This window comes from Lissotriton helveticus, chromosome 5_1 (assembly GCF_964261635.1).
Source record: "Lissotriton helveticus chromosome 5_1, aLisHel1.1, whole genome shotgun sequence".
NCBI classification, from domain to species: Eukaryota; Metazoa; Chordata; class Amphibia; order Caudata; family Salamandridae; genus Lissotriton; species Lissotriton helveticus.
The window spans coordinates 1173095910-1173122193 of NC_136065.1; the positions used below are offsets into that span (position 1 = coordinate 1173095910).

Genomic DNA, 26284 nt, shown 5'->3' on the forward strand with positions numbered 1-26284 from the left:
AAATTATCTACAAAAACTAATACCCTATTGCATCCTTACTGGGATAAGCACATGTTACTTTACTTTACTTTGTGGACTTAATAAGCGCAAGCGAATCATCCCCGAAGGGATCTCTTGGCGCTGTAAGGGAAAGATGAGGGGGACACAACCAACTAAAACAGCCATGTTTTTAACAATTTTTTAAACCTGGGTAGTTCATTACAAACCCTAATATTTGCTGGTAGTTTACTCCAATGTCTCGGGCCAGATGACAAAAGGCTCTACCGCCCAGTCTTGCCCTCTGTATCTTCTGTAAACACAGAGGGTTGGCATTACTGGATCTCAGTTGTCTGGCCGGTAGATACCGCCTGAGTTTATTGCTCAGATGAACAGGTCCTTTCCCCTGTAATGATTTAAAGATGACAACGAGCATCTTAAAAATGGCTCGTTTCTTCACCGGGAGCCAGTGAAGCTGCTTTCAGTAAGGGGGAGGAGGGAGTCCGTGCTGGCTTATTTAAGGCCAGAAGGGCTGGGGTGTTCTGCACCACCTGTAGGCGCATTAATAAGTCCTCCCTAGCCCCCACCAGCAGCGCGTTGCCGTAGTCCAGCCAACTCACCACGAGTGACTGGACAAGAGTTTTCCTCACCGACAGAGGAATCCAGGGGAAGATTTTTCTTAGCATCCTCATAGTGCAGAAGCACATACCGGATACTATCTTAACATGTTCCTCCATGGATAATTGATCATCTATCCTAACACCCAGATTCTTGGCCCAACTCCTGGGTGGAGGGGCCTCCCCTAACTTGGGTGGCCACCACTCGGGGGACCAGATTGTCTCCGCTTTTCCAAAAAGCAGGATTTCAGTTTTTGATGAGTTCAGTTGCAAATAATTCCTCCTCATCCAGAGAGCGATACTAGACATGCAGCTTCTACATTTCCCTTGGGTTGACATGATATCCTCCTCAAGGGGAACAATTGGCTGTGTGTCATCCGCATATGAGATGGTTTTAAACCCATAACTTCTGATGATATCTGCCAAGGGTGTCACATAGGCATTAAACAGGGTCGGGCTCAACACTGAGCCCTGCGGAGCACCCCTGTCTACCCCTGCTGTCTGGGATACAAATGACCCCATCTGGATACTCTGTGTCCTTCCTGATAGAAAACTCAGGATCCAATCAAGAGCTTTTCCCCCTCAATCTGTCCAGCAATAACCGATGGGAAATGGTGTCAAGAGCTGCTGACAGATCGAGGAGGACAAGGATCACTGGAGTCCCTCTGTCTAGTGTCATTCTGATGGAGTCTGTCACTTCCAGCAGTGCAGCTTCCGTGCTGTGAGATGCACGGAAGCCAGACTGAGAGGGGTCTAAGAGATGGTTTTGTTCCAGATACTGGGACAGCTGTTGGTGTACCAAAGTTTACAGAACCTTCGCACAACAGGGGAGGAGTGAGATGGGTCTATAATTCTGTAATTCAGACGGGTCTGCCGTCGCCTTCTTTAGTAGAGGCTTGACCCGCGCTCTTTTCCACACATTTGGCAATATGGCTGTCTCCAGCGAGATGTTATACATTTTGGGGAGTGCATCAGCTAGGATGGGGCTAAGTGTTGACATCACTGTTGGTGGTACAGGATCAAAAGGCGAGCCCGACTTTACCTGACTTAATAGGATTCTTACTTGCTCTCTGGTTATGGGAACAAAACAATCCAACCCACAAGGAGAGCCCTCTACCAGCCGGGGTACTTTAGGAACATCTCCATCTCCATGTTCCTCCCTGGTTGTATCAAACGAATGATAGATCAGTTCGATTTTATCGGTAAAGTGCCTAGCTAGATCATCACATAGTTCCTGTGTGGGGGGAGGTGCCTCGTTATTCGCCTTCGGATTAGTGAATTCTTTCAATATCTTATACAATTCTCTAGAGGGATTCTTGGCCTCCGTAATGCGTGCACCCAGATGGAACCTCCTTGCTGAGTTACAACTATTTAAATAATCTCTATGTGCTTTCCGGTATAGCAGTTCATCTTGTTTCCTCTTTGATTTTCTCCATTTCCTCCCCAGAATTCTACACCTGGACTTCTCCTTATCCGAATACCGGGGAGCCGGGGCTACCCTCTTCTGGATGAAGGCTTTTTTTAATGGAGCTATGTTTATGGCTGCCTGAATTGCTCCCTCCAATCCTTTCCAGGCCAAGTTAGGGTCCGCATCCACATTAGGTGGGGGATCTCTATTGATTTGACAGAAAGTGGCGGTGGTTACTCTCGACCAAGGTCTTCAGAAACTCTGCTGACCTTGTTCCCGCTGTACTAAGTGGGCAGACGGTATCGAGAAGCTTAGTGCCATATGATCTGTCCAATCAAGTACCTGTGGAGGTTCAGTACTCAGGTCCGGTATATTGGAAAAAATGGCATCCAGGGTGTGGCCTGCACTATGGGTGGGGCCAATAGTTCTTATCGATAGCCCCAGAGAGTCCATCATGGCAACTAGATTAGCAGAATGTAAGTTGGAAGGCATCTCTAAATGATAAAGTCCCCTACGAGTAGAACATTTTTTGCAGTCAGGACATGGGGAGCCAGTCTGTCCAGAAGAGCTATACTAAACTCCTTCTTATTGCCCCCAGGCGGATGGTATACTAATGCACCTGCCCATTCGACCGCCAGATTACATTCTACTCTAAAGATAAGGAGTCCAAGGTGGCCACAGAAATTCTATCCAACGTAGTGATGTAATAAGGGGCCCGCACGGCAATGGCTAGTCATGTAATACATTAAACGCATTCAACCTATCACAAATGGAGCCAGAATCATGGGAGCTTGGGGCCTTAAACTACGGAACACTTAAAATATAAGCCCTAATACAAGCTTTTTAGGAAAGACCCGAGAAGTGGGATTTTGAACTACTTTGCCTTCAGCTGTTAAAGGGATATGCGTTGATGGCTATTGGAATGGACCCTAGCTGCCTCATATTCAGATCATTCTTAGTAGCACACTAAAGTAACCAAATGCAACATGAAACACGGTATAGAGCTCATCAGTTTATAATAAATACAAAAATATCACATGATAGAGATTGTCTTTGGTTGTAAGTTAATTTTGAATTCCAACTAGGCAGTGGTACCCAGCAACCATCTTTGTGGGGTGATGTATGGGGAAGCACTTGTTTGTTTAGCAAAAGTGAGAACAAGGGTGTGAAGTTAGGGAGTAGAAACGTTTGGGTGAGCTCTGTTAGTAGTAAACTTTGTATTCTTTGTAGCTATTGCTCCGAACACCAAAATGTGGGTGTGGAAAGAAGAATTCTTTTTTGTAGTATCAGTGGAGAGATTTTACAATGGAGTAGAGGGAGGGCTCTAGCTCAGAAAATACATTATTCACCCTCTGGGTGTGCCCACTTTCAACATGTTTGTTTTTTCTAACCATGTATCACTCCCATTGAAAGGACTCTCAAACAGCTTTGTTTAAATCAATTGACACTTTCTCGAATTTACAGCTTTCATTCTTTAAAAAAATATTTTTACTACACAAGTCAATGCCAGACAGATACACATCAAAACATCAGACAATCATATATTGTACAAACTGTTGTGCTGGTAGTATCGGTTTAGCCATAGAATATGAGGCATATATACTGAGCATTTGTACACATTACATATGGTTTTCCTTGACCTCCCAGGTCCATATTGCCATATTGCCCCCTCCCCACCTCCTAGAATCTGTATTTCTTACAGGGGCTACATATCTTTTTCCACTTCTTGGGGCAGCCTCTACTCTTATACACTACTTTCTCTGCTAGGTGGCACCAATCCATATCGATGATCCTGCCGAATAATTTTGGAGGATCCAGGGCCCCCCTCAGTCATGCTATATTGTGTTTTGCGACCCCAGCAGCTAACAGCCATGGTTTTGTGTGGCAGGCCATGGGTCCTCCCCTATAATGCCCAGCACGAGCCAGCATGCCTCCGGCTGAATGTGGAGCCCGGAACCCTCGTCATCACCCCCTCAATCCTCGTCCAATAACATTGTATTATTGGGCAGTTCCAGAGTATGTGGAAAAAAGTGCTGGCTAATCCTCAGCCTCTAACACAGTGGTCCAAGTACAGCTTTCATTCTTTTTTTGAAAATGTTTACTGTCAGAATAAGGTCAATAAACATATATTTTCGAGAAGTTTCAGTGTGTCACTTGAATCTTATAAACCTCAATATTGGCTTAACCTATTGCAGTTCCATCATTCCTTTGACATTATATATTCAATACTGTGAATTCATTGAATGTTACACACGGAAGCAAAATGTTACTACCTGAAGACTTGTAAATGTAGAAAGATTCTTAAATTACTTTACTAGTTCATAATGAAAGGTGTAGTGTTTATCTGATAATCATACTAGGTGACCTAAAGATGGCTGAAACACTTTGGTTCTGATAAAAAATGAAGTTTTCACCGGACATCACCTGATATTGGCAACTCTTGTGTTAAGAGTCACTATATGCATCATTAATTAAGTCCACCCATATTATGTTGGAAAATGTCAAAAAATTCGTAATAGCTGTCTTAGGATATTCTTACAAATATTTTATTGCCTGAAATTACCAGTTTTACATTTTAAATCATTTCATTTATTATGTTCCTTTTCATTGCAGTGGTAAATGGCGAATCATTTCAGTAGTAATGTGTTGAGAATGAATCTGCCTTTTCCTGGAAATGAAAAACGAGAAAAGGGGATCCCCCATGAATCTCTAAGGAGCCCTCGAACGTATCCAAACTTTTCACCAAGACCAGCAATTGCAGGTGCTTCTATTGGACTTTTAAACAAGAACTTTTATCTTTGTGAACAAACAAAACAGTATTTTGCAAATACTGAATTGAAGTCCCGGGATTGTAGTCCAAAGGACAGTGGTAAAGTTACAGACTGGGGCAAAGAAGGTGAAGTCGTTTCGAAGATGAATAGAGGGCCAATGCTAGGTAAGAAAATATGTCTTTTCATTTACCCTTTTAAAGCCTTTAGGCAGTCAATCTTCATTGTGAGAGTAGAACATTTGAATTCCCAATTTGCCGATTTTTTTCTTTGTGGAAGAAATTTTATTTTTTAAGATCACCTTGTTAGTTATGGCTGATGACAGCTGTGACTGTGTCTTACCGAAAGTGAAATTGTCAACCTTCTACCGTCATTGCCAGCCTAATTTCTGTGTGCAGTGCCTGTAGTGACCATTTCGTTTTACGTTTATGCATTGTGTACGTCAATCTGAAAAGATGCAGTGAATATAATCCCATGTTAGACATACAAATGCTGGTACTGTAACATTGTAAAGATCTGGTTCTGGTAACACACTATACCCTAACACTAGAGTGGTGTACTTACACGATCCTTGTGCAGCATTTGACTTTTATTTGAATGAAAAGTTATAAAAATTGCACAGAATGGAACTTCTCATATACTGTGATGGTAGGAGAAAGGGTTTTAAAAATCGTTCTCAATTTTCCTTACTAAAGTTTCAGTTGCGAGAAAGAAAAGCAGGTGAAACCTGATGTGCCTTCAGATTACTGCTCACTAGATTTAATTTCACTTATGTATGTCTTGGTTATGTATAGTATGGATGAAAAGGCATGCTTACTATTAATATTAGTAGAGTATTTAACAAACCATAAGTGGAAAAGGTTTTCATTTTGGCAGTAAATTTGAGAGAACAGTTGGACGTTAAAAATGAATCCATATTATAAGGTCTATAAAAATAAAAATTGTAAAACAGTGAATTCAGCAAACTATTTAATTGTTCCTTTATAAATTGGCTTTGTAGTGTGGTATGCTGTTTTAGTCTTATTTGAGACCTGCAATGAAGATCAATCTGCATGTTTCTGGTTTTTTGCAGTCTGGGAAAACACACCCTCTCAGAGAATAATGTGCTTGGAAGAGGATCTTCCGCAATTGAGGCAGGATTAGCAGTAGAAAGGCACACTTTGTGAAAAATACACAAGAAATGTAAAATGCAACACAAAAGACTGCTTTAAAGTTTCACTGTGATCTTTTAAGATTTACATACCCTATGTTGTAAAGCGTTTTCATGTGCCTCTGCTTCTGTGTGCTTGGCCTCACATCTGTATTGATAAGGTTTATTTTTTCAGTCACATGATCTAAGAGCTTAGACATCTGTATAGTAAGTGTATGATGTTACAGAAGACCTGTATATTGGCAGATTGTGTGGGTGCATTGATTTTTCCCCTTCCAATTTGTGTTTGCTATATTTGTACAATATATCCATAATGTGTTGGTAAAGACTACAGATTGCTGTTTTGAATGTATGGTGATCCAGACTGCAGAGGTAGCCCATGGTTGTCCCTAGTATTGGTAAATGGCTAAAACAACAGGTTTATGGTGAGAATGGCATTACGGATAATTTGGTTTTGGATTACTGCAACTCCAGTGTCCAGCCAAAATCGTGAAACTTTCAGGAGCCCATTAAGAAGGGTCAAAGTTCTGTGTTACAGAAATTATATGTCATCTGGCTCGTGTTTCGGATTTTCTGAAACTCTGATATGTTGTTTTAATAATTCCCTTATTGTGTATTGTAATTTTGAATTGATTGTGGGTGTCCTCCCAAAGTAAACCTTTTTGTACCTTAAGTGACTGCTAGCTTAATGGCGTAATGAGCACGGGACCCACATCTGGGCATACCCTTCCCACATAGGGTGAACAGCAAAACACACAAGATGATGGACAATGGCAAAACATTCACCCCCAGTCACAGATCTGGGTTTAATCCATCGTTATTTTTCTCACCAAGCCACCCCAGGTCAGACATCGCCATATGCAAATCAGTCTTGACCCTGTGCCTCATGGGAACAGTCCAGACCGAACTGCCAAGCCATGTCTTCTCTGGACCGGATTCAAGCATCCTAGGACCGGTTTCTGGCTATCAGCCATTTTCAGCCAGGATAGCTTGACTCCAGTGCCTTCGTGAACACGGGACCCACGTCTGGGCATACCCTTCCCACATAATGGTTGTTGACAGCTAGTTGATTCTTCTGTAGCATTCAGTTTAGAGAATACTAGGTAAGGTTAGTGCTAAGTCAAAGGTAAGCTGCCTACCCTTTCCTTTGTGCCCTTCTGCACTACTTTCTCATCTCCTCACAAACCTCTTCCTGCCTGAATCATTGTAAGCCTTCTGATGTGTGACTGGTTGCAAATTCCCATCCAACTGAATGCAACTGAAAGATTTACTAAAGTTTACCATATCTGCATTAAGCCGGTTCAAGCAGGTCAGACTGTGACTTCGAATAGGTAACCGTTGAACAGTAATCTGTGCTCAAGGCAATGACACAACCAACTACTTCCATAATGAAGAAGGGTTGCCTGATTTCCAGCTCCCCACGTTATTTGCCTGTCTCTGGATAGCACTGCTGAGACTACCAATAGGCACTAATTGATGCCAGGAGTCCTCCTGTCCACTTGGTGATGCCCGGCATCACCAAGTGGACCAGAGTAACTGCACACACTGTAATAATGTTTTTAAGTGGTCCTGAACTTTACCTACATGAACCCTAACTCGATTTTTCCTGGGTCTGTCCACAATTTCAAGTGTGATTGTAATGTCAGTAGCTAGTTATCCATTGCAAGAACTTCCTCTGTTTCTGGTTTTAAAGAGGACTTTGTAACACCAATATCAAGTTTAGAATGTTAATACAAAACGTTCTGAACATTTGTACAGAGGAAAGGACATAAAGGATCAGGAAGTTAGACAGTTTTCGTCTGAAGTAATATGTCCCTTACTCCAGGAGTGCGATAAAAAATAAGTTTTGCTTTTGCACCTGAAGAGGAGGAGGAGGTGGCCTGTCTTCCGAGATGTAAGCCTGCCTGAATTAGTGTGCCAACTTTAGGAGCCCCAGACACACTATTGATGGACGGAATGCAGAACAAATCAAAACATTCTCCCCCAGTCAAAAGATCTGGGTTAAATCCATCATTCTTTTGCTCACCATGCAGTGGAGATATATTTGGATCAAATAACTCGAAAGAACTTCATGTATGCCTCTAGTTATTTCACCAAAGAGGAGGACAATGTCCTTCTACATACCTGTCACTCTTTTTCACAATGGTACCAATTCTGCATTTACATGTTCAGCCCATTCACGGCAACATTCTGAAAGCTCTTTGGCTGGGCCATGATTAAGCTTTAGAAATCTTTTGCGGTTTAACTTGTCATCCAAGAAAAAACAAATTCTGTGTGCTTCCTCTATGTTAAAGCTGTCTCCTGAACCTAATAATTGTTACTAATCTTTGTAGCAAAATGATCAATGGCCATTCTAGTGATGAGTGGGCAACCCTGTGCAAATTCTGTCCATTTTTAAGTTATTCAGTTACCACCCCAGTTTAGACCTGGCCATATGCAAATCAGTTTTGACCCTGTGCCTCATGGGAACAGTCCAGCCCAAACTGCCAAGCCAGGTCCGCCATGGACCGTAAACGAGCTATCCTGGCTGATGAGGGCTGAAAGCCCAAAACCGGTCCTAGGATGCTTGTTTCCAGTCCAGGGAGGACCTGGTCTCGTAGTTTGAGCTGGACTGTTCCCATTGGGCGCAGGGTCAAGACTAATTTGTATATGGCTGGGTTCAAACTGGAATGGCATGGTGAGCAAAACAATGATGGATTTAGGCCCAGATCTCTGTACTGGGGTTGAATGTATGACATTGTTATGCATTCTGTCCATCAATTGTTGTTTTTGCATTTACCTTTAGGAGCCCAGCTTTTGTGAGGACTGCTGCTGTAGCCATCCTGCTCTGCGCAGAAACGGCTGCTCCCCTCACCTCCCTCTCCTGTTGGTATTGTTGACCTACTGCTTATCAACTCGCCGCACTGTTCATTTCTTGCATCAGCTTTGTGCAGCGCTCTCATTACTGCTAATTAACCTGCCGCACTGTTTAATTTCTTTTATCTGCCTTGTGTAGCGCTCGTGTAACATCATTAGCATTGTCTGTATATGCTCAGCCTTGTGTAGCGCTCGTGATCCACGCGCCTGTGTTACATCATTAGCATTGTGTTGTTCTGTTAAGCCTGTGCAGCGCTCGTGTAATAAAACAACTCACTTTGGAAATCTGTAACTCTGGGGGCAGCGCTCGATAACGCTACTTGGCATTCACTTTCACCACTAGCGCTTTCACTGCGGTGCACACCGAGGTTTGCAGCGCTCGAGATAATTGACCTACGCACATTTGTTTACCCTGCAGCCATTTTGCTCTGACCCCTTGGCCCGTCCCAGACCCTCCCTGCACCTAGACCCCGCCTCACTGCTGACCCTCCCACCCACAGAGGTAGAGCCTACGCTTGCCCTCGTGGAGAGCTGTAGCCATCCTGCTCTGCGCAGAAACGGCTGCTCCCCTCACCTCCCTCTCCTGTTGGTATTGTTGACCTACTGCTTATCAACTCGCCGCACTGTTCATTTCTTGCATCAGCTTTGTGCAGCGCTCTCATTACTGCTAATTAACCTGCCGCACTGTTTAATTTCTTTTATCTGCCTTGTGTAGCGCTCGTGTAACATCATTAGCATTGTCTGTATATGCTCAGCCTTGTGTAGCGCTCGTGATCCACGCGCCTGTGTTACATCATTAGCATTGTGTTGTTCTGTTAAGCCTGTGCAGCGCTCGTGTAATAAAACAACTCACTTTGGAAATCTGTAACTCTGGGGGCAGCGCTCGATAACGCTACTTGGCATTCACTTTCACCACTAGCGCTTTCACTGCGGTGCACACCGAGGTTTGCAGCGCTCGAGATAATTGACCTACGCACATTTGTTTACCCTGCAGCCATTTTGCTCTGACCCCTTGGCCCGTCCCAGACCCTCCCTGCACCTAGACCCCGCCTCACTGCTGACCCTCCCACGCTCCGCCCCCTCCACCCTCCATTTATGGCCAATGCCTCCACGCGCAGCGTCCACGCGCTTCGGGCACGCCGAAGGTGCGCCAAAGGTAAGCCCGTCTACGCCCGTCCGCGCCTGGACCGCGCCCAGCGCCAGACCCCCTGCCCCTCGCGCTGCCCAGCCCTCCCGCATTACCTACGATGCCGCCACCATCCTAGCCTTTAACCCCGGTCGCGCCCCCAACTGCGTCCAAGCCGCCCCTGGACAAACCCATGGACCTTTCTCCTGCTACACCTGCAAATTCAGCGGCACCGACAACATCGCCACTACGACCACACCACAGACTCCCGACCCCAACCACCTACAATGCATCCTTCTCAACACCCGATCAGTCCACAGGCACGCCATTGACCTATGGAATCTACTAGACACCACTTCTCCGGACATCGCCTTCCTTACGGAAACATGGATGAATGCTTCCTCCGCACCAGATATCACCATTGCCATCCCGGAAGACTATAAGATCACTCGCAAAGACCGTACCAGCCACACAGGAGGAGGAATCGCTATCGTCCATAAGAAATCAATCCGCATCTCAACCAGCTCTGACGCCAACCTCGCCAACTCCGAACACCTTCACTTCCAGATCCACATCGACCCCAAAACCACACTCAGAGGCACCCTCCTCTACAGACCACCAGGACCCCGCGCAAAATTCAGTGAAGACATCACGGACTTCATCACCCCACACGCGCTCCCCTCCAAAGACTACATCCTTCTGGGAGACCTCAACTTTCACCTTGAAAAAATCAACGACCGCAACACCGCCACCCTCGTGGACAACCTCGCCAACCTCTGACTTAAACAACTAGTCACTTCCCCCACCCACATCGCAGGTCACACACTCGACCCCATCTTCACATCCAGCAACCATGTCTCCTTCAGCCACACCACGGACCTCCTCTGGACTGACCACAGCTGCGTTCACTTCACCTACAACAAACCAAAACCCAACATCCACCTCCAACCCACCCTGCAAAGGAACTGGAACAAAATCACCACGGACCAAATCTCCGCATCGCTCCTTCTAAACACCCCAGCCCTCTCTTCTAACGCTAACGAAGCCGCCGCCAACCTCACCCTATGGCTATCCAACACCGCTGACACCTTGGCACCACTGAAAAAACGTCAAAACAAACCTGGCAGCAAGAAGGCCTCATGGTTCAACGATGATCTCAAGAAGTCCAAGAAACTCTGCCGCTCCCTTGAAAAGGCCTGGAAAAAAGACCCAACCACCAGCACCAAGAACGCCTTCAAAAACGCCACCCGCACTCACCACCAACTAATCCGAAAAGCCAAGAAAACAGCATTCAAGGATCGACTTGACAACAATGCTCACAACAGCAAGGAACTTTTCAACATCGTCAAGGAATTTTCCAATCCCTCGGCCAACTCCAACGACATCACCCCCTCTCAAGCCCTCTGCGACTCCCTAGCCTCATTTTTCCACAACAAGATTGCAGACATCCACAACAGCTTTGACAACCAACCCGAAAACCAACCCTCCCAACCACTTGCTGATCATCTTCCCCCCGTGAACACCCTTAACGACTGGAACCCAATCTCCACTGAGGACACCATCCGCTTGATGAATTCCATCCACTCAGGATCCCCCACAGACCCTTGTCCTCATCACATCTTCAACAAAGCAGACTCCGTCATAGCACCGCACCTCCGAGACGTCATCAACTGCTCCTTCAACTCCGCCACCTTCCCGGAAGACTGGAAACACGCTGAACTCACCGCCCTTCTGAAAAAACCCACAGCGGACCCCACCAAACTCAAAAATTACCGCCCCATCTCGCTTCTTCCATTCACGGCCAAAGTCATCGAGAAAGCTGTCAACAACCAGCTCGCCACCTTCCTCGAAGCCAACAAATCCCTCGACCCCTCACAATCTGGCTTCCGAGCAAAACACAGCACTGAGACCGCCCTCATCGCAGCAACAGACGACATTCGAACTCTACTAGACAACGGAGACACAGTCGCCCTCATCCTCCTCGACCTCTCTGCAGCATTCAACACAGTCTGCCACAGCACCCTTTTACAGCGCCTCAATAACATCGGAATCCAAGGAAAAGCACTTGAATGGATCACCTCGTTCCTCACCGGAAGAACCCAGAGAGTCCGCCTTCCACCATTCAAGTCCGAGGCCTCTGAAGTCATCTGCGGCGTACCACAAGGATCCTCACTCAGTCCCACCCTCTTCAACGTATACATGAGCCCCCTCGCGGCCATAGCACGCCAACACAACCTCAACATCATCTCGTACGCGGATGACACTCAACTGATCCTTTCCCTCACCAATGACCCCAGCACCGCCAAAACTAACCTACACGAAGGAATGAAAGAAGTTGCCGAATGGATGAAACAAAGCCGTCTGAAACTTAACTCAGACAAAACAGAAGTCCTCATCTTAGGTACATCCCCCTCTGCATGGGACGACTCCTGGTGGCCGGAAGCCCTCGGAAAAGCACCCATCCCGACAGACCACGCACGGAACCTAGGCGTCATCCTGGATTCTTCACTCTCAATGAACAGACAAGTCAGCGCCGTATCCTCCTCCTGCTTCAACATTCTTCGCATGCTCAGAAAAACATTTCGCTGGATCCCCACCGAAACTAGGAAAACAGTCACCCACGCTCTGGTCACGAGCCGACTCGACTACGGAAACACCCTCTACGCGGGTACTACCGCAAAACTCCAGAAGAAACTCCAACGAATCCAAAACGCCTCAGCAAGACTCATATTAGACATCCCACGCAACGAACACATCTCTGGTCACCTTAAAGACCTCCACTGGCTACCCGTCAATAAGAGGATCACTTTCCGACTGCTTACCCACGCACACAAATCACTCTACGACATCGGTCCAGAATGCCTCAACTCACGACTGTCCTTCTACACCCCCTCCCGCCAACTACGTTCTTCCAGCCAAGCCCTCGCCACTGTACCTCGCATCAACAAGACCACCATGGGAGGCAGATCCTTTTCATACCTGGCTGCTAAAACATGGAACTCACTCCCCGCTAACCTTCGCCTTACCCAGAACCACCTAGCATTCAGAAAGCAACTCAAAACGTGGATATTTGACAAGTAATCCTCCTCCCCCTTCCTAAGCGCCTTGAAACCCTCCGGGTATGTAGTGCGCTATATAAATTCTTTGACTTGACTTGACTTGACTGCTTAAAGGGAAAAGAACATGCTGGACACTGCAGTGTTTCAGCTGATGGACATTCCACCCACAAGAAGTCACATAAACATTTAAACCTCACTAAGTTAGATGTATGCGAACTCTTTATCTAATCTCATTGATGCTCATAGAATCATTTTAAAATTTGAACACCAAATTATAATGGCATATTTAGGATATTGGCTTTTAAGTTTGGTGTGAAAGTAAGCTCAGTAGCCTCATTTGATTTTGAAGAGTAGGAACTTTATTATACAGAAGAGAAACTCTAGCCATACCACGTTTGACTTACAAACATTTACCTTTCCAAGGTAGAAATATACTTCAAACTGGGACTAATCAAGCTTGCCCCAGACTTTTCCAAGAATTAATGCAAAGTGAAGGACGTGTTGGGAGTAAATGATTGTATGGCCAGATAACAAAGTTGCCATTTGTCAATTGAAGTATTTTTGGGAGAAGTTTAAAAATGTCATTCCTGACGTATTTGGATGTGAATTGTGTTAACATAATAAAAACAAATCCAGAAACTTCAATTGATAATGGTTTGGCTAACACTGATATTAATGTCCAATTTTCTCTTCACACAACCATCCCATTAAGTAGCTTTTTTCCTGTGCTCACAATTGGACACACGAAAGACTCTCATTAATGGCAGGGATGTATCACTTGTATTGCCTTTGCCCCAAGGGTAACCAGTGGTGTAGACCCCCCAGCTGTTTACATTTCTGCTATCAATGTAGGCTGAAGAAAATTTCCAAGGTTGCCCCAGCCAATGGCTTGCCACATTATGCTTTTGCTGTCTGAGGCTCTGCCTTTATACATCCTCTAGTACTTATGTTTGGCACCATTAACTGAAATAGAAGAAACCAGTCGGCTTGACCTACCCACTGTGCTGATACTGGGATTTTGGCATTGGATAGCCCAACATCTTTTAAGGCAGCAGTAGGCTCTTAAAAAAACCAAAGTATTTTGTGACATTTCTACCACATATGCAAAGTTGAGCTCCCCTTCAAACAGGATTCTGAACCTATTAGCTATACACAAGTCCATGTTTCTCAGTTTATTGGGTGTCTAGAACCTCTCCATTACCACCTTATAAGCAATATTCCCTTTTTGTACAACTATATTGATTATAGGAATGCCTCTAGCATGATCTTCCTTTTGGTACCCATTGGTTGTGGTTTCACACTTTTTCCACATTTACATCAGGTGTGTGTCTTGTCAGAGTACAGTAGTTCTCTCTCTAGCTGATTGCCTCAATGGCAGATTTGGAATGATCACTTTAATCCATTCTTGATTGTTTCACAAATACTGAAAAAAATTCATCCTCCTACGCAACAAACAGTGCTTAATTGTTCTGCAATTACTTTCCTCCATTGGGCAGACGTGACCCTTTCATTTGCTGTGATTTGGTTATTGGGTGCGGGGGGTGCATGGTAAGACATTTATTTGGTGCAAAGACATCTCATACGTACATATAAGTTATTAAAAGTAATTTGACTGTCATAGTTTGTGTTTCTTAGGCAATAAAATTATGTTCTTGCTGGAGCTTAATCTTATGGTCTGGTGCTAACTAAACTGTTACAAGTACCAGTTCTAAATAGTTGCCTGTTGTATAGTTACGGTTAGATAGGCTAAACCCTCTCTCTGCTTGGGTACATTCTTTAACCGCATGCGCGCTAGCGGTTTTCCCGCTGCGATTTAAAAAAACCCGCGTTACATGACGAGCTCAGCTCGTCATCCGCGTAGCGCAGGTTACGCCTATGACGAGCTGAGCTCGTCATGAGCGTAGAAGGGGTTAAAGTGTTTTAAACTTCTTTGATTAATCTTGATTCAGAGATCCTGGATTATATAAATTAATGTCCGTACATACCATGATCATCTGCAGGGCCATTATGTAGTTTATCCTTGAGACCTATAAATTATGCCACCAGTGTGGTAACTCATTTTCTATTCCAGTGGAGATATATTTGGATCAAATAACTCGAAAGAACTTTATGTATGCCTCTTGTTATTTCACCAAAGAGGAGAAAAATGTCCTTCTAAATATTTTAAATGCCTATCACTCTTTTTCACAATGGTACCCTATTCCGCATTTTACATGTTCAGCCCATTCACGGCAACATTCTGAAAGCTCTTTGGCTGGGCCATGATTTTTTTCCTGTTTTTTGATGCAAAGTTTTATTAATAGTTTTCCACACCGTACATTACAATACAAGCAGTACTCGACTTGGACCAACAGAAGAATACACTTACCCCGTGGTTATAGCTGTCACACCATATTTCTTCCAATACGACATAAGGGAGCATGACATGCTGTCTAATCTAGTATTCTCAACAGTGCTATCCACACAAGCGACTGGATACCTGTAACATCGTCTGTATTAATAAAACATAACTTTTCCCAACTAAATATTCCCTCCTTCCCCCCCCACCCTACAGTCCTTTGAGCTTCCATAAATGTCAAATGGAGTAGCCATTAGTACTGAGCCGGTTGACTTATACAGTCTAATATCAACAATAGCATAAGCAAATACAGATATACATTCCAGATTTCGATTATTATTATGCAGGAACAAACCGCAATAAAAAATACATATGAACGTGTAACGTGTACAACATAGGTTCCTGGGTTACGTTACCATTACTGCGAATTAGTGCAAGATTCCACTACAGCTACCTCTTGTGCTTTTCAGGATTCCAGCATTGTATCCCACTCAAGCGCTATCGGGGTTTTACCGGGGCCCTGGCCTCCTCACGTCTTAGTGCAGCACTTTCTGCCCCACCCCATCTGATCACTTCGCCATGCCACACATGTATAGGGGGTGGTTTTTTTTAGTCTTCCAGCGCGTTGTGATGGCCTGTATTGCTAACAGTAATGACAGGTTTGCAAACCGGTATGGCACTTTGTGTTTCGAGGGGGACTTATGCAGGCCTAGGATACATTCCTCCATAGTGTTGGCTATGTCTCGTTGAATAGCTGCAGTGGTGATCCTCCTGACCGTGTCCCAGAACGCCCGTAGGCGAGGGCAGGACCATAACATATGCGCTAGTCCAGCCCCATCCACATAACATCTGGGGTAGTGGTGCTGAGTGTGTGGAAACATTTTGTCCAGGCGATGTGTGATGAGGTAGGCCCTGTGCAGGACCATGGTCTGAATGAATTTAAATTTGGGGTTTCTGGAAACTTTCCTAGGATGCTCTATGATTTCCCCCCCATTCCTTCCCCTGTAAGACTCGTCCGATGTCCTCCCACCAAGCATCTTGTAAGTGGGTGAGGGGTAGTCCAGCATGCACCCGGATCCCAGCATATAACCATTTCACCAAGTGCCTGCCCCGGCCCATGTAGTAAAACAATTAAACAAATTTGTGCGTATACGGCTCTTGCCTGAGCGGGGCCCACTGTGCCTTCACATACTGCGTCACAGCTGCATCATGGATGTACAGGTGGTCCGGGACTCCTGTGTTCCGGACAAAGTTATTGTAATCCAGCAAATGCCCTTCATGGAACAGATCTGCCACCGTATCGACACCTGCATCAGTCCAGGAGGCAATGGTTCGGCGTGTTATACGTCCAGTCGCCAATGGTATGCCTAGGAGGGGGATGTTGCCTGCATAAGCAGGGGGCATGTTTGTGTAGAGTAGTGCCGCTTTCCAGCATTGTAGTGCTGTGCACAATAATGTAGGGAGCTGTCGGGGGAATTTGCATCGTGAGAGCAACAATGTGTGCAGTGCTCCCGCTACTATATCTCGTTCCGTGAAGCCTATTTCCTGGAGATTACGTCCGGCCGCCCAAAAAGAGAGCCATTGTAACTGTCAGGCGTAATAGTATGCCCTGAGGTCAGGAACCCAGAGTCCACCTTTATCTGTTCCAAGTTGGAGCTTCTGGAGACTAATCCTCCGTCTGCCGGCCCCCCAGATAAGGTCAATCAGTAAAGAGTTTAAAAGTTTAAAGGTACATTGTGAGAGCAGTATCGGTAGATTCGTAAAGTAATAGAGTAATCTTGGGAGAACAACCATTTTCGTAAGGGCTATCCTACCTATCACAGACAGCGGCAACGTAATCCATAAGGCAATACTAACGCGGAGGCCTCTAATTGCCTTATGTAAATTGTCATCCAATAGGTCCGTAGGCGTCCGGTACACCTGTGTGCCCAGGTATTTAAATGTCTGTGGTGCCACCTGTAATGCCATTGGCCCGAACGGGACAATCATGGGTGTCAGCTGAACACGGAAATAAAAGGCATGCGACTTCCCGGGGTTAATGGCCAACCCGGCTATATATTCAAATACAGTAAATATCTCCGTCATAGGCGTTGGGTCTGATCTGAGATCATTGACACATAAGATTGTCGTCTGCGTAGGCGGAGAAAAGATGTATGGCGTGTCCTATCGGGATACCCAGATCCTGCACCTCTGCCCGCAGTTTAATAGCCAGGGGTTCCAGCACCAATATGAATAGAAGAGGGGACAGTCGGCATCCTTATCTCGTCCCTCGAAAAATCGGGTATACATCAGAGATATGGCCCCTGGTGCGGACACGAGCTGTGGGAGCATGATACAACAGACGGAGCCACTGTAGATAATCATCTGGGAACCCAAATTTGCCCAGTACTTTAAACAGATATTCCCAATTCAATGTATCGAACGCCTGGCGGAGGTCTAAGGATACACAGCGTAAATACTGAGTGTAGTGTGGTGGGGTGGTCGACATTAGAGAATGCAGTCTCCTAATGTTCAAAGATGTGCTTCGGGCCGGTAGAAACCCCGTCTGATCGATATGTATGAATTTATGTAGGAGTGGTAGGAGTCTGTTCGCAAGTACCTTACTAAGAATTTTATATTCCGTCGCCAGAAGCGACAGCGGGCGGTAACCTGCCATGTCAGTGGGGTCCCTGCCCGGGTTTGCTAAGTGTAATTATCAGTGCCTGCGCCGTCGTACATGATAATTCACCTCTTTCTAATGCTGTTTTATATAGGAGTTCCAACTGGGGAATAAGTGAATCTTCATAATTGACATAAAATTCTGCGGGCAACCAGTCTAGACCAGGGGTTTTATTTCAGGGAAGCCCGTTGATTGCCGTTTTTATTTCCGCCCTTGTTACCGGGCCGGAGAGAGCCTTGAGTGCATCCGGGGTCAGTCGTGGGTATGTGAGTGTGTCTAAAAAGTCATCTATCTGTGTGCCCGGTCGATCCGTGGTCTTGCTGTAAAGCATAGCATAGTAACGGAGGAAAGCCGTATTATTGTTGTGTTGTGTTGTGCATCCTCCACACATCACACAGGGCCCAGCTGGCCGCCCATCCACACAATGCCTTTGCTTGTTTAATGACGCCCACCCCATTCAGAGGGGAATGTGACCTATCTAAGGAGATGTCCATAACCGTATTGTAATCCCCTCCAATAATCCATTGGTGTATTTCCCAACCAGCCAGTGCCAAGTTCAGTGTGGCAAGAAAGTGTTCCTGTTTGATGCATATACGCTACCGAACACCACCACCTGGCCGTCCAGGGACCCTCGTACAAATATATACCGCCCCTGCTTATCAATTCGGTGTTACAGTGGTGTAAAAGGCACCCCATGGTGAATCCATAGCGTGACCCTCCCCCCCCCCCCCCCGGCGCACACTGAGTAACTATAAGTGAACACCTGCCCCCTCCACTTCTTGCGGAGTTTCAATGCTTCATGTTGTAACATGTGGGATTCTTGTAAGTATATTATTTGTACTTTCCTTCGCAGTAACTGGGCGTGTATTCTATGGCGATTCTGGCTAGAGCCCAATCCCCTAACGTTCCACGTGACCACGTTATACCTGCTGAGTGTTTGCATTGGTATATCTGATCAGTCTTGTAAGCAAACCAAAGCCTATTGGTGACTGTGTGCAGTGTAAGCATGGGCGGATTTTGCGAATTGGCAAACTTGCGTATTTACGGATTCGCAGTCCGCAAAATCCGCGAACTCTCGCGAATTTGCGGATTTTTTTTTTTTGTGTTCGCAAGGGTTTCTGCCAGTTCGCGAGGGTTGTGTACCAGTTCGCAATTGCGAACTTACTTGTCGGCTCGCAATGGCCGCGACTATGTTGTTTCTACGTCTGGTTCATCATCACAGGTTCACAGCACCCTATGTTTCACCACTGCCACCCTCTGGTACACCCATGCCACCCTCTGGTACATCACTGCCACCCTCTGGTTGGTTTATCACTGTAGATTATGGGGGTGAAAAAAAGCAAGCACACCTGCCCTGCTTCAACTGACATAAATTAATTTGGGGTTGATTAATGTGTCACTGAATTTAAACTTCCAGTCTGGCTGGCATCTGCTTCCTTATCTGTAATTGGCTTTCTGTTGCAGTGCAATTTTTTTTCACAGGACCTTTGTGGCCTACTTGTAGCTATTCTCTGAGCCTGCTGTGAGGGTCAGAGCAGGGTCATAGAATAGTTGCAAGTAGGCAACTGAACTCTGAAGGGGCCCCTCAGGAAGCACTACAGGGAATGGTTACTAATGATAAGATTGAACTTTTTGCACCTGCTGAGTGCTTTCAGTTTTGTCTGTAATTGCTTTCTGTTGCAGTGTAATTTTTTAACAGGACCTTTGTTGTATACTTGTAGCTATTCTCTGAGCCTGCTGTGAGGGTTGAACTTTTGCACCTGCGGAGTGCTTTCAGTTTTGCAAAAATCCAAATATCCAGCAGCATCCACAAAAAGTAATCCTTCCAGGTCAAGATCCAAATCAAAGTGACCAGCACATGAAGAAAGCACAGGAAGGAGCCTGCTGGACAGGAACAGGAAGTTGGAGACTGTGGGGCACTTCCTTCCTCCCATCCCCCCCCCAAAAATGGACTCCTTGCAAAGAAAAAGTGCAGGCAAATGTCAACCTGAGGAGTTATTCTGATAAAAATCATAATTTTCAAGGTTTATGCTGCCTGCTGGTGGATTTCTTGTGCGAAATTGCAAATTTTGCAATCTCGCAATTGCGAGATTGTCGCTGCCCGCCGCATCTACGTGTTCGCAAGTGTTTACTCCCGCGAAATTGTATAGTATTCTAGTTGGCAAGTGCGACCAAGCAAAAAATCCGCTTCGCACGGATTTTACGAATTTTCAGCAAGTTCGCGGATTGCGAATTTGCCGAAAATCCGCAAAATCCACGATCGGAACGGATTTTACGCTCATGCTTAGTGCAGTGCTCTCAGGGCCAACAAGCATATAGGACCGCATCCCTCCCCAAATTCCCAAATACTCTGTCCGGTCGAAGAACTATACCGGACCACTAAACTTAACACATAGAACAGTACAACGCCTGGTACTACAACGACATTTGCCGATTGGGGAACATCGGCAATGCCGTCTACTGGGCTTGAATCATGCTCCATCGTATACACAAGTTCCGAACTGCACGGTACCCCGAGTTCCGAATCACAGTACACTGCATAACTAAACATAATGTTGCACTATACTTACATCATCAAGAAACAACAGGGCGAGCAGACCTATGTATAATGACAACTCATAAAAAACCGCACCATACCAGTTTCAGCCAAACAGTCCATCCGCCGTTTGAGAAGTGACAGAGGGAAAGAGAGCCACACTACCCTCAGAGTCCGATTTGTTCAGTTCATCGTCTTCTTCTGAAGAGGCCGAGTCTTCCACAGGCAGAGGTTGTCGAAAAGTAGCAGCCACTACAAGAGCTTGTTCCTTGTCCCGCCTTTGTTGCTGCAGCGTCGGAGGAGGCTGTCGGGAAGTCCCACGCAGGCGTCTGCTGCGACGCAAGCCGGTCCGGTCCGCATGGCTGGAGCCATCTTGGGTACTCTGGGAAGCGTGCTCACCAGCCTCCGAGGGGTCAGTTACCTCCAACCAATCCTCAACGTCCTCCGGACTTTCAAAGAAGTATGTTTTATGGTCATAAATGATTTTTAAACGGGCAGGGTAGAGGAGAGCATATTTTAGGTTCGGAGTCCTTAGTTTTTTCTTCACAGCCATGAACGAGGAGCGCCAACGCTGTACCATAAGCGTGTAGTCCGGGTACAAGGATATTCGAGCATTTTCAAAGTTGATCTGTCCCAGCTCATGCATCTTCTGCAGTAGTGCATCCCTGTCCCTATAATTCAATAGCCGCAGGGGAGCACCTGGTTTAGGTTGTCCAGTCGGTATTCTATGTGCAGTATTGATTAGAGAGCCCTTCCAGGGTAATATGGTCCCGGAACCACTGTTCCATATACGTCGCCGGGTCACGCCCCTCGCAACGTTCTGGCAGGCCAATGACTCGGACGTTGTTCCGTCTTGTCCTCCCTTCTGCCTCTTCCACCCGGTCCAGTAGGCTGCTGACTTGCTGCATTTTAGTCTCGGCTTGAGTTTGTCATGGGGAGAGGTCTGCCAATGCCACGGTATTATCCTTCACCTTGTCCGCCAGTTTTGCGTGGTCCGCCTTAAGTAGAGTGAGACCTGTCGTGAGCGTGCCAATCTGTAACTCGATGGCCCTTCTTCTTCTTCTTCTTCTTTTTTTTTTTTTTTTTTTTTTTTTTTTTTTTTTTTATATATATTTTTTATTTTAACAGTAAGACAAGAGTAGGCATTACAAACATCAGGCGTCAAACAATACAATGCGGGAAAGAGACAGGCGGGGGATTATGCATACAGGAATCATCATAAGGAACCCACGTTGAATCGCGACTATACACAACAATTAGGAGAAATAAACAGTCTAAGATACGATCGAAAACAACCCCGCCACACCCTTCCCCATACGCAACGATACAGGATAATTAAGGCTAGTATAGACACCCGGGCAAGAAAGGATCCGTGAAGAATAAACAGCCCACTTCTCGTAAAAGGAAAAAAGGAAAGACAAAAGGGCCATAGAACAAAACAAAGGAAAACAAAAAAACCCTCCCCTAACCCCCCCACCCTACACCCCTGCAATGGCTACGGCCTAACCCACTAGCAGCGTGTCTGTCGCCCAGTAGCTACCCTAAAAGAAGGGAAAGAGAGAAAAAGTGGAGGAGAAACCAAACGCACTCCCGGTCTCCCATGCCCCCCGCCAACAGCGACCACCCCAGACGCAATAAAGCCAACATTTCAGCAAAATATTCAAACCAGTTGGAGTATAGTCAATGACCACCCAACTCCCGTTAAACTATAGGCACAACCCCGGCATTGCTGAAAACTATATTATCGGATCGAAGCAGTAAAATTCAGCCCTGGCCAGAACGATCTTCCTTAAGAGTCTCCTTCCCTTGAGCCGCCATCTTGAGAAAAAAGGCAAAGCGTCCATGAGAGTTCTCGGCAATGCAGTAGAGTCGAGTACAGGATAAATGTTCACGAATAAGACAATGAAATGCCTCCAGGAACAGCACATGTCCGAAAAAGTCACTGAGGAACTTGTTATCACACTGGAGAGCGTCCATAGATGTAGCATGAGGAAACAGAATCGAACAGGAGACGCTGGCATTAAACACAGGCTTGAGGGTCGGTGATTCGGAACCGCCAGGGCTCAGGAAAGCCGGTATCGGCACAGGGACCTCGAGTCCAGACATTCTATGCCCCGCTGGCACTACAGCCCGCGGAGAACTCAGCAGAGGGTCGACTTCCGGTTCCAGGATACCGTCCACTTTCACGATCAGTGTCCGGAACACCGCGCTAGTACGGAAATGGAGCGCCTCAATGGCGGCCATGACGGCCCGCAGCGATGGCGTGCCTTCCATCCGCTCCGTCCCCTCTCAGTAGGCGGCAGAGCCGGATTTGAACCCCAGAGGCCGGCTACTCCGGGGTAACAGGCCACGCAAGTCAAATGTCAAACAGTGGGCGCTCCTCGTATAGCAGAACACACCTTTGCCGTCAGCGAGGGCCCTGTCCCGTCGGCCCCGGGAGGTCAGCAAGGTCTTCGGGCACCAGACCCCCACCACGGCATCCGGTGGAACACGTTGGTGTGTCCTCGGTGTAGATCGATCACAGGACCGTCACCAAAAAGCAGCAATTCACGGCACACTTCGGCAGACCGGGCTCAGTCCAGGTCATCACGGCCGTTGTTGATCACTTCCAGACCGGATAGGTTAGAAATCGAGGTCCCGGTTTCCACACGATGTTAGGCCGAAAATGGAGACACGGCATGTCTTCGTCGACCGATGAGGTAGAAAACTCGGGATTGCACCGGTAGAAGCAGCAAAGCTTCATAAACAAGGGGATCAGGTGTGAAGTCAGGATTGAAGGCAGGATATTCGAGCTACTGGCGGAGGTCGGCGGAGCCGGGAGCTTACGCGGCCATCTTGGTTGCTAGCGTAGCTCCTCCTCCTCGATGGCCCTTCTTGAATCCCTGACCTCCTGCAAGATGAGGTCCAATTTATCCACCGGTTCCTGTTCGGCAGTAGGCGGGATGCAACTGGGCAGCTGTGATACCCCACTGAGGTCCACCCGTGCCATGGTGGAGTCTGCTCCGGTTCCAGTGTTCTGCTGCCGTCCTCTGTTGTGGCCCATTAAGGCCAGGTAGCCTCCAGGAGGTCGTCGGCATGGTCCACTGTCCCGGGGGAGAGGCAAGCCAAACATCCAACGCGTTACAGCGCAACCAGAGGGACCGCATAATCACAGCGGGCACACCTTGACAGCAATATCCACAGCAACAACACCAAGGCCCCATGTAGCAACAGCGTCGGGGTTGCCCCAGAGCGTCCATAGGGTCGGGCTCCTCTGGCCCCGGTACTCCACGCGCAGGCGCCCCACGCCAAGTATTATTCAGGCAATCCAGAAGTTCCAAAAAGCAGGGGACCAATTAGTCTCTGCCAAGCATGTGGCGGGCCACCAGTGTTATGCGCGTTCTGTCCTCCCAGGTATGAGGTCTAACTCACCGCCTCCCAGGTCCAGCAGGGGTTTATGGGGCCGTTCACCACAATGGCACCCCCAGCCCCGTGTCAAATCTCCCAGCCAGCGGGGCCCTCCGGGGGAAGTGGGGGGGCGGGGTCAAGAGGGGGTGAGTCCCTCGCACCGCCAATGCAATTATCCTCGCATCAGGCTGGGGCAATCTTTGCAACACGCCAAGCCAGCAAGCATCGCCTGTTAAAAGCAAAACGACAATCGTGAACACTACCTGCGCCATCTTGTCTGCTGGAAGTTCCTCCGCACATTTAAACTGCAGTCATTCTGACCGACCGCAGCCATTTTGTATTCTGTAGGTCACCCTTTGTTTCACCCTGCCCTCACTAGCGTCCATCTGACCCTCTGACCAAACCTGGTATATGTGCTGGGGCTATAACTAACAGGCATGCCTGCCTTTGATGGTATCTTCAAAGAGACATTCTATTGCCACAACAAACCTTAGCGCCCTTTGGCTAAACCACCACCTCTTCCTGTCCTCGATAACTAATGAACTTATGAACTTTTGCATTCTACTCCCCTCCCCACACTTGTGTACTAAACCAAAGATTTCAGATACCGAGAGGAGCCGTGCAAACATGGTTTATTGCACCCCAAAGAATCCGCCTTTCAACGGACAATGGAACTTGTTTCCTATCAACAGTAAAAGACACTGAAGCCTGACCAGTCTCACATGTTCTCGACCCTGAGGCAAGGACCAGCTGGTAGATAATCATCACTTGTCAGATTGTTAATGGATGGGAGGGTATGAACCAACTTGTCCGGCTTGTATGGCTTCCTGTCCGGGGCGGGGATACCAAGCTTACATGATACTGATCATAAAGATTACTTTGTCCTGATACTGTATAAGAGTGGCCTGCAGAAGAGCTGTTGTCAGAACACCTCCCTCAGGCATCCCGGTGTCTGCAGTTGACGTGGTCTCCTCTAGAGAATAATAAACCGTTTTCTTGTCTTCCAGTTGCCAGCACTTGCCTCATTATTTTGATAACCAACCCAAGGTGAATCAGAGGTTGGACCCTGCCACCGGGCAGCATTGGCGTTCTTAGGAGACTTGGTGCTTTTCACACGCCCGCCCTCAGTGCGGTATCAGCAGTTCACAGTAATCATCATCATCAAATACTTTATTCGGTTTGCAAATATGAAAACCTTAAAAGTTACACAATTCATTCATAAAAAAATATAAAAACCACAAATATACACGTCCGAAAACATATTACACAAATTCCAGTTACATACTAGAAAAAAATCATTAATTTTGTAGAAGGAGGAAGGGATACTCGACAACACAGTATTATTAAAAAGTTACTTGATTAAATACAATAACCACATTATTCAGGGGTCCACATTCTTTCTGTACCTAAAGCAAGATTTCAGAAAAGCAACCACAAATGGAATACATTCCGGCTTTAGCAATTGCATAAAATAGAGAGCGGGCGCACCTGCTTAAAATTTAACTTTTTTTAAAAGTGGCTTTAAAAAGAACCGCCAAGGGGCATCATAATAGCTGCAAAAAAAATGAAGTGCAGCCAATCCTGAGGAGACAGATTGTCGCAGCCACAGGGTGCTAGCACTTGCCCTTTATGACACCCTCTCGGAACGGCTAGTAAAAGATGGATATAGTCCAGTCGGAACCTAATTAATAAAAACCGCTCGTGTGCCAACAAAGGCCACGACAGATATGGCTCCATAACTAGGGTAGACTTGAGCATTACATATTTTCGAACGCTATTTTTGGACCATTCCATTCCATCTCGGTTTAATTTCTTACTCATAATAAAAGATTGCTTCACAAAGGCCACGTCTTTTCTGGTTATGCAATCCGGTCTTAAAAAAAGGTCAGGGCGACCCAGCTCTCCAAAACTACCCTGTAGGTATTTCATCCAGGGAATCTGGATCATATGATCCAGGCTCAAAGTTTCTTTCATTAGTTTTTGAGTTAGGCCTAGGTCTACATTCAGCCAACAGTTGAGCCAAAAAAGCAATGGGCGCATGGCCAGAATATCACTGATAAAGTTGTACCGGTCTCTTAATGGATTATTAAGTTTGAAGTACCTTTCGGGACCCTCAGGAGTTTAAAAAAAAATTTATTTTCCAATACCTGGATACCGTTTAGGCCTGAATATCCCCACAATTCACTGCCATAGCTGGCAATCGCAACACTCTTTGCTTGGTAGATTTGTATCATTGCCGCTACGGGACGCTTGCCCATTTTTTTAGCAAAATTAAAAATAGCGACATTGGTCCTTGACACTTCCCCCCCCCCCCTCCACCCCTTCTTCTTCCTAAGTGAGGGACCCCAATCCAGACGATCATCTATCAAGACACATAAGTAGGAGAAAGTCGATATTAAAGGTA

The 26284-nt window shown here is 46.4% G+C and overlaps 1 protein-coding gene across 2 annotated transcripts in view; it reads left to right on the plus strand.

The window, feature by feature from the left end:
- Positions 1-26284, plus strand: part of TDRD1 (tudor domain containing 1) — a 2637228-nt gene that overhangs the window by 6939 nt on the left and 2604005 nt on the right. For both annotated transcript variants that reach the window (XM_078643866.1, XM_078643867.1), the window contains exon 2: positions 4615-4936. In XM_078643866.1, the coding sequence (XP_078499992.1) occupies positions 4621-4936 (316 nt within the window). In that variant the 5' untranslated portion in view covers positions 4615-4620. The remainder of the gene's footprint in view (positions 1-4614; positions 4937-26284) is intronic.